Source organism: Grammomys surdaster, unplaced genomic scaffold (assembly GCF_004785775.1).
Source record: "Grammomys surdaster isolate TR1022 unplaced genomic scaffold, NIH_TR_1.0 339, whole genome shotgun sequence".
In the NCBI taxonomy this organism is placed as follows: domain Eukaryota; kingdom Metazoa; phylum Chordata; class Mammalia; order Rodentia; family Muridae; genus Grammomys; species Grammomys surdaster.
The window spans coordinates 1,117,314-1,126,064 of record NW_021604758.1 but is presented as its reverse complement, the minus strand read 5'-3'; the positions used below and the strand labels follow the sequence as shown (position 1 = coordinate 1,126,064).

The following is an 8,751-nucleotide window of genomic DNA, read 5'->3' as shown; positions in this document are numbered from 1 at the left end:
TTTATTTATTTGTGTGCCTGTACATGCGACAGTCAAAGGACGAAGGTAAAGGAATTGTCTTTCTACAATGTGAGTCTGGGGACTTGAACTCAGGCTATTGGGCTTGGCGGCAGACATCTATAGCCACTGAGCCATCTTGCCAGCCCAATGCTAGGATTTCAAATTGGCCATCTCATACCCTTACACTGTTCCTCTGGCATCATGCATAGTGGCACATGCCTGCATTCCACCACCAAAGAACCTGAAGCTAGAGTCTCGTGAGCTCAAGGCCAACCTGGGCTACCTAGTGAGATCTTGTCTCAAAAAAAAAAAAAAAGTCAAGGGTGAAGAGCGTTCTTCCATCTGCTGCTTCTGCTTTTGAAGTGTCCTTAATTGTTCTTGCAGCCCCACCTAACAACACTGCAAAGGCCCTGGAGCCCTCTCCCACCTTGACGCTGCAGGATGTGGCTAAGTGCATCTCTGCTGACGGTCACCCTCCTGCACGAATCTTTTGGTCCTCGAATGTGAATGGAAGCCACCGTGAAATGAAGGAACCAGGGTCCAAGCCGGGCACCGTCACAGTTACCAGCTACTACTCCATGGTGCCTTCTCGCCAGGCAGATGGCAAGAACATCACCTGCAGGGTGGAGCATGAAAGCTCCCAGGAGCCGGACCAGGTGTCTGTGATCCTGTCCCTACGCTGTGAGTCTGTTTGCGCATGCGTAGAGTCCTCCCCCCCCCCCCCCCCCCCAGGCATCACTCACTCCTTAGACCGGCTGTGGGGAGCTGTCACTGTCTGTGCTATTACATACACCTCCTTATTCTACCCCGGTTCCCTAAGGCACCCACTGTTTCCCCAACATGGTAACCCGCTCCCATATTGTTTATGCCGATCTGCCCATCTACGTCCCTCTGTCCCAACCATGGCAGGCTATGTGGTCCCCGCCCCACGGTTTGACGCTGAATCCTGGGTCCTCCATAGTCCAAACTGCCGGCGCTGTCTACACTGGCTCATCTCTGGGCTGCCTGTCTCCCCGCCATCAGCACATAGCTGTGTTCCGTGGATGGCGCTCACAGTCTGTGGGGCCACAGTCCCCTCCCCTAGATGCCTAATTGACAGCGGCACCTGCAGGTTTACCGACATAGACAGAGCCAGAGTCCACCCAGCACCATCCAACAGAAATAGGACATAGCAAGCTGTTTGCTTGTCCAACTTGCACAGAGCCACGGGTTCGAACCCCAGCATCGCATAAGCCTGGCATGGTAGCACACACCTGTAATCCCTGCATCTCGGAAGTGGAGGCAGGAAGTTCAAAGGGCATCCTAGGGTAGTGGTTCTCAACCTGTGGGTCTTGCCCTTTTAGGAGTGGAATAACTTTCACAGGGGTCGCTTAAAGCCATCGGAAAACACAGATCCGTATATTATGATTCATAGTAGCAAAATTACAGTTACGAGGTAGCAAGAAAAATAATTTTATGATTGGGGGTGACAACAGCATGAAGAACTGTGTAAAAGGTCACAGCATTAGGAAGGCTGAGGATCACCGCTCCCGGGCTTGATGGAAATATTTTCAAGTCTAGCCTGGGCTACCTTAGACCCTGTAAGTCTGGTGTGGTAGTGCACACCTGGAATCCCAACATGCAGGAGGCTAAGGTCAGAGCACCCGGGTTTGAGGCCAGCCTGGGCTACAGCACACCTATGAACAAACCCAAATGCAATTAATGCTCAGTGGATTTTACCTAAGTATCTAAAGGATTAATTTTTTAAAAATTTATCACATCTAGGTATTTATTCATTATGTGTTCAGGGGGGGAGGTGCTGCGCATGTGTGGGAATCAGAGCCCCCACCTTGTGATGTCACCCCCCACAATGTGAGAGTCAAGGCTTGACCAGGGTCATCGGGCCTGGTGGCAGTGGCAGGCACCCACTGGGCCATCTTGCCCGCCCGAGATTATCATTTTGGCATATAATTGATTTCTCAGTCTTTTTTTTTTTTCTTTTCGAGACAAGGTCTCTCTGTGTAGCCCTGGCTGTCCTGGAACTCGCTCTGTAGACCAGGCTGGCCTCGAACTCAGAAACCCACCTGCCTCTGCCTCCCAAGTGCTGGGATTAAAGGCGTGCGCCACCACCGCCCGGCTGATTTCTCAGTCTTGATGAGACCTTTTATATTCATCTTGCCAGAATAAATCTTCAAGTTTGTGTGTCTCAGACCAGCTGTCCCTGAAGCTATGAGAGTCTGTGTGGATGGTGGTTACCGTATTGTTGTATAGGGGTTAAGCTCCTATGTCGTCTATACTGCCCCATCCAGCACACACGCATGCACGCACGCACACGTCTGTCTTACCAACTTTACCTTAATATTTACTTTAATGTTGCCTTCTAGTAGCTTCCGTGCTTGCTCCCCTAGGCGTGAACTTTCCCCCTAATCCATGGCCTCTGCTCTGCTGTCCCACACCTGGTCTACGCCAAGCTCGGCAACACTGTCAACACAATCTTACTTTTCAGAGAGTCAGTTGAGATAGGATCTCTCAATGTAGCCCAGGCTGCCCTCAAATTCATAGTCCTCCTGCCTCTGCCTCCCAAGTGCTGGGATCGGTGCCTAGCTCCAGTACAAGCTCTCGAGTACATGCCTTCCTTCCCATCACTGCCTACCCTGGGCTCTCTTCTCAGAGCCATGAACGTGCTCCTGTGTGTTTGGAGTGTCCAGAAAAGCCTTTGCTCACGTGACACACAAGACAAGCCAGGGCCTATTGCAGGAAACTCCAATTAAAGAAGGAAGCTGAGAAGTCCCCATCGTGTCCCCGACTAAGGAAGCCCAGACCTAACCATCATGGGCTGATCCCCAAAGCTGCCAAGCTGCCTCCTGCTCAGGAGAGGTCCCCTCAGGCCTTGCCCAGACCTCAGCCTCATGTCCATTCTCTCCAGATCCACCTGAAGTGTCCATCTCTGGCTATAACGAGAGCTGGCACATTGGCCTCACCAACGTGTTCCTGACCTGTGAAGCTCGCAGCAAACTAGCGCCCCACAGCTATGAATGGAACACGTGAGTGATGGGGACCTGGAACTGCGTCTGTGGGAGGGGAGCTGGGATCAGGACCCAGAGGTCTGAGAGAGAAGGCCGAATACAGGAGCAACTAAAGTAGAATTGGGCATGGTGGCACACACCTCTAATCCCAGCATGTGGGAAGCAGGAGCAGACAGAACTCTGAAGTGGAGGCTAGCCTGGTCTGCAGAGTGAGTTCCAGGACAGCCAGGGCTACACTGCCACTCCCCCCTCCAAATCAAAATTGACAGAATCATAGTCCTAGTAAAATTTTAATCTTGTGACTGTGACTGGGGTTTTCAGGGTGGTTATATTCTGGCCATGGCCACACCAGCTGTCCAGGGATTTTTTTTTTCCCCTTCACACTCCTCGGGAATCCCCTTCTCTGTGCAGGTCACAAAGAGCTGGGACAAGGGTTTAAGTTCTTAGGTGAGTCACCCAGGGTAGAAGCAAGTCAAAGATGTCTGCCTTCATCCAGATCCATTTGATTCCTGCCTGCCTGCCCCCTCTGCTCCTGAACCACTAATCATTCTAGTGCACAGATCAGAAAGTTACCTCAGAGTTGTCAGAAGTTCCAAATGCCTCTGGACGTGTTACGATTATATGGAAGGGAAAGGGAGACGGCTCAGTTGGGAAAGTGCTTGCTGTACAAACAAGAGAGCCTGAGGCTGATCCCCACGACCCACATAGATAAAGACCTCATCTCAAAGAGAAAAGGAAAAAAAGAAACCAGGATGATTTTCTTTTCCAGAGAAGGCTAGAATCCAGAGCCTCATAAACACTAGAAAAATACATTGTCACTGAGCCACGCCCCCAGCCCCTCACTGGGGGATTCTAGGCAGGGGCTCTACCGTTGAGCCACGCCCCAGCCTCTCATTGGGGGATTCTAGGCAAGCTCTCTGGCACCTGCCCATTGTGTAAATAATTCAACATAATATTTATTAGGCGTCTTTCTTTATTTCAAAAATACTTTGGATGAACCATTCTAGAACTTTCAAACAGACTCATTAGTGCATGCACTCAAGCATACCCTCTCACCTCCTGAAAGCCTTTGATTAGTCACACACACATGCACACAGACACACAGACACACACACACACACACACACACACACACCCACCCCACCCCTTCCTATTTTCCTATTTTTCTGGTCCCCGACAGTAATCTTGTCCGGGGCAGTTTGCACATCTTCTCTCCCACCTTGTAAACTATCAAAGCTCATGGTTTCACAACCCTGTTTTCTCCAATGTCTTGTTAGGGAAATTTCCAAATATTCACAGTCATAGGAATTTTCCAAATGAATGCTCAAAAGAAAACAAAAATCTAAGCTGAAGATTTTATGACTGATATTTCACTGCCTCTAATTTGGAGTTTTAAAAAAATTATTATATTTATTCATTTATTTTGTGGGGAGCCAAGGTCACCGTGTACATCTGGAGGTCAGAAGGCAGGAATCCGTTTTCTCCTTCCACCACCCGTGTCCTGGGGTTGGAACTTGGATCGCCAGGCTCGGTGGCAAGCATTTTCCACCTGTCGAGTCATCTTACCGGCCCCATGTTTGGCTTTTTGAGACCGTTTCCTTCCGTAGACCTCAGCACGGCTGACCTAGCACTGCTGCAATCCTGCCTCGGGTTCTTGTTCTGGTACTGCAGCCCGTGAACTGACGAGCCTGTGGCCTCAGCCTCCTGCCTCCTAGGATTCCTGGGGCCTGCACTAAACCCTGCCCATATTTTCATGTTGTAAGATCCTACGCTCTATCATCAGTTACTTAACCAGTCCTGTATTGCAGGATAAGGCGATCATTTTTCTATTTTAGCTGTGCAACCGTGCTGTGTCATGACGGTTGGTGGCCGCACCACACGGCCAGCTTTTAGTGCAAGGAAATGACATCAACATATGGCACCTAAGGACTGGGAGCCTGACTCAGTGGGGTAGAGCACCTCTGAGTCATTTCAGTACTCAGAACTCCACACTTGTTCCCTTCCTGCTGGGATGCCTTCTGATGGCTTGCGCCCATCCTCCAACCCAGCTTGGTGCGTAAGGTTGGCCAAAGTCTCTCTCTGTGTTTCTGAGCTTTCTGCCCCACCGAGCAAGAGAAAAGTTGTAAAGAATTTCTGGGATAGATAAAACAGGGGTTGAGGGATAGAGAAGGAGGGCAGCTCTTCGGTGGGACGGGATCTTGCCGCCAAGGCTGTACCTGAGAGCAGAAGCCTGGAGGAGGCCAGGCAGAGCTCAGCACCGGAGGAAGGGCATTGTGGGTAGAGAGAATGGCATTTGCAGATGCTTTTCTGCCACCATCAACCCTTGCTTCTGCAAAGGTCTAAGTGAGGTGTTGGTGCATGGAGCCCAGGGCCCTGAGAGCCCTGGAAATGGTTCTGTGTCCGTGTGCCCTCTGGTGGCCGTATGAGGGAACAGCCGGAGGCGAGGACTTTGAACCCAAAGCCAGGCCAGTATGTGGCCAGCGCAGGCCAGTGTCCCTGCCATACCATTTGTTCCTATCACAGAGGCCATCTGCTCACTATACTGTCTTCCCCAGGACCACGGGGAAATTACCCGACACTGCAAAGCCTCAGGACGAGGGCAAACGACTTCTAATCTCCACCTTGGTTGGTCTCAATAACACGATCTTTGTGTGCAAAGCCACCAATGCCCTAGGGTCTGGGCAGGGCCAACAATACATCCTCGTTCAAGGTGAGTGGTCCTCAGACAAGGAGGGGAGGCACAGAAAGGTGACCCTTATCAGTGGGATCTGAGTGGGGTGATAAGTCATAGGTGGCAGACTTCACCAGCCCAGGCTGGCGCGGGTGTGGGAAACCTTTGACCAAGGAATGTGATAAGAAGCCTTCCGTAAGTGTTTGTCTTTCTTCTCAGCCCCAAACTCCTGGAAATAACGACTCTGAGACTCAAATGTATTTACATATAACTAAGCCATATAGCTAGGCATGTTTGCTGGTTTATAATTTAATAATCCCATTATTCTAGTCTAAATTCTGCCACGTGGCTGTTTGCCTGGTCCTTAGTTACGTACGGCCATCTTTCTCTGTCTGGGGCCCAGTCCTCCCACACTTGACTGGCTCTCTCCCTGCAGGATGTCCCACCTCCTATTTCCCACTTCAGCTCATTGGCCGTCAGCTTGTTTATTGACAGGGGCTGCTTATAAGAGATTCTCTCTACAGAGGGACTCAGAAATCTCTTTCCAAAGGTATTGGACATACCAAGCAAAGAAAGCCTGAAAGGGGAGAGTAGGAGGCACAGTGGTGGCTCAGCGGATAAAGGGGCTTGCTGCCAAGCCCAACGATCTGAGTTCAAACCCTGGCACCTTCGGTGGAAGGAGAGACCCAACTTGCACAAGTTGTCTTCCAACCTCCACTTACCTAACATGGCAAGGCACATGTGCACACATCTGCAAACACATGTGCATGAATAACTGTAGTTCTTACTTGGAAAAATAACTGGTTGAAAGTACAGCTTCGGGTGTGGTTGGATCCAGGGCTGGTCCAGGAATTTTCTTTAGATCTTCTATCTCTGAAGCCAGGTGTAGGGGTACACGCTTCCCAACACCTCGGAGGGCTGAAGCAGAAGGTTCAAAAGCCTGAATGGCCAGGGCCAAGGATGGGGTTTATTTGGTAGAGTGCTTGTTTAGCAGGCATGAGGCCCTGGTTCAAACCCTAACATGTTATCTCCGGGGTGCTGTGATACACGCCTGTAATCATAGTGTTTGGGAGACAGACAGGGAGGAGAAATGGGTGTTCTGGATTATCCTTGGCTACATAAGAAGTTTGTGGTCAGCCTGGGCTACATGAGCCCATATCTCAAAACCAAAAACTAAAACAAACAGTCCCACTGTAATAACCAGAAAATGTGGTCAAGACCTGGACACTGTAGACTGAGGGAGACGGGATTCCCCACAGGGAATTTGGGGCGCTGTTTCAAAGATGCAGGGGTGATGTGAAAGCTGGGTAACTTTCCTCGCCTGTTTGCTCGTTTTCCAGAGGCACCTGAGAAGAGCTTAGGCACAGGCTACATCATTCTCATCGTCCTTGTTGTCCTCGTCCCCGGGATCGTACTCATTGCAGTCTGCGTATGCAAGCGTCGTAAGTCTTTTCCACCTTAGTACATTCTTCCATCTTCCTGCCAGAGCCACTGAGAAGGAGTCCCCACGGAGTCCCCACGCTGCAGCCTTGGTCGGAAGCATCCACAGGCATGCGTCCACAGTACAACCAGGGAGTCTTAGTGTTTCCTATTTGGTTTGGAAGTACTGGAGATGGAATGTTGGGCTTTGTGTATGTTAGGTAGGGGCTCTACCACTGAGCCACGCCCCCAGCCCCTCACTAGGGGATTCTAGGCAGGGGCTCTACCACTGAGCCACGCCCCCAGCCCCTCACTGGGGGATTCTAGACAGGGGCTCTACCACTGAGCCACGCCCCCAGCCCCTCACTGGGTGATTCTAGGCAGGGACTCTACCACTGAGCCACGCCCCCAGCCCCTCACTGGGGGATTACAGGCAGGGGCTCTACCACTGAGCCACGCCCCCAGCCTCTCACTTTCCACAGACCAACTCGGTGTAAGCACTATCTCTGAATGCCACTGTAGTCTGCACACGGGCCTGTGCTGTGTGGAGGAAGGGATGTGTGCTATAACTGACCAACCGGTCTGCTGCAGCCACACAGGTACAGAGTGACCAGTTGGTCATCGAAGGCCGTCTTTTGTGACTGACTTTTTTCTCAAACATGAAATAAACCTGTCCCCACCCTATCCCCAGTCACCTGGGGTCTGCCTCCTCCTGTGTGGAATCCTTTCTGACCTCTCACAGGACAGGTCAAGTCTCTCCCAGACCAGCCTTGCTCAGTTCCTGTGGTCACTATTTGGGTCGTGTGCGTCTCTTCTGGAGGACTGTGAGCACAGAGAGCTTGGCAGGAACTGTCAGGGTCAGGGGTATCCTCAGCTACATAGGTCAGCTTGGGCTACATGAGACCTTGCCTCAAAAAAACAAAACATGCCAGGCAGTGGTGGTGCATACCTTTAGTCTCAACACTTGGGGAGGCAGAGACAGTCGGATCCCTGTGAGCTCAAGGCTAGCCTGGTCTACAGAGTGAGTTCTAGGACAGCTAAAATCTACACAGTGAAACCCTGTCTTGAAGAGAAAAAAAAATAAGTAAAAAGGGGAGAGGCAGGAGGAGAAAATGAATCTATCAGGGTCCCAATGATTTCTGCAAGGTCCCACATCAGTGACCAACCTTCCCCCGGCTAGGCTCTGCCCCTTACAGTTGAATGGCATCCTGACAACTTGCATTGAATCTTGACTTCTAATGCATGATTCACAAGAGTCATATTCTGGGGCATGGTGACACAGGTCTCTGTCACCCCAGCGCTTGGGAGACAGAGATGGGAAGATTGTGAGTTAGAAGCCAGCCTGGGCTACATGTCAGGGCAGCCTGGGCTACATGTCAGGGCCTTTTCCTCCAAGACAAAGCTAAACTATAGCCCCCGCTGTAGTGGTTATGTCCCCGGGGGAGGAGTGGCTTCGTCTCCGTGGACTGACATGCTAGTGCAGATATCATGGTTAGCACATAGCCCTTGCTGCCTGGGAAGCCACATGCTGGGCACACGCTAGCTACCATCAGTATTGACTTTAATAATGATTATCATCACTGTTAAAGCTCCAGAAAGGTGGGGGTGTCTGTCTCTTGTTTCAGCTGCATCCCCAATGTCTTCTTGTGTCTTGTC

The 8,751-nt window shown here is 50.9% G+C and overlaps 1 protein-coding gene across 2 annotated transcripts in view; it reads left to right on the top strand.

Annotated features, from left to right (window-relative positions):
* The window catches only part of LOC114630448 (poliovirus receptor homolog), a 16,146-nt gene that overhangs the window by 4,614 nt on the left and 2,781 nt on the right, over positions 1 to 8,751 (top strand). For both annotated transcript variants that reach the window (XM_028778684.1, XM_028778683.1), the window contains exons 3-6: positions 385 to 681; positions 2,906 to 3,023; positions 5,561 to 5,715; positions 7,017 to 7,118. In XM_028778684.1, coding sequence (XP_028634517.1) covers positions 385 to 681; positions 2,906 to 3,023; positions 5,561 to 5,715; positions 7,017 to 7,118 — 672 coding nt within the window. The remainder of the gene's footprint in view (positions 1 to 384; positions 682 to 2,905; positions 3,024 to 5,560; positions 5,716 to 7,016; positions 7,119 to 8,751) is intronic.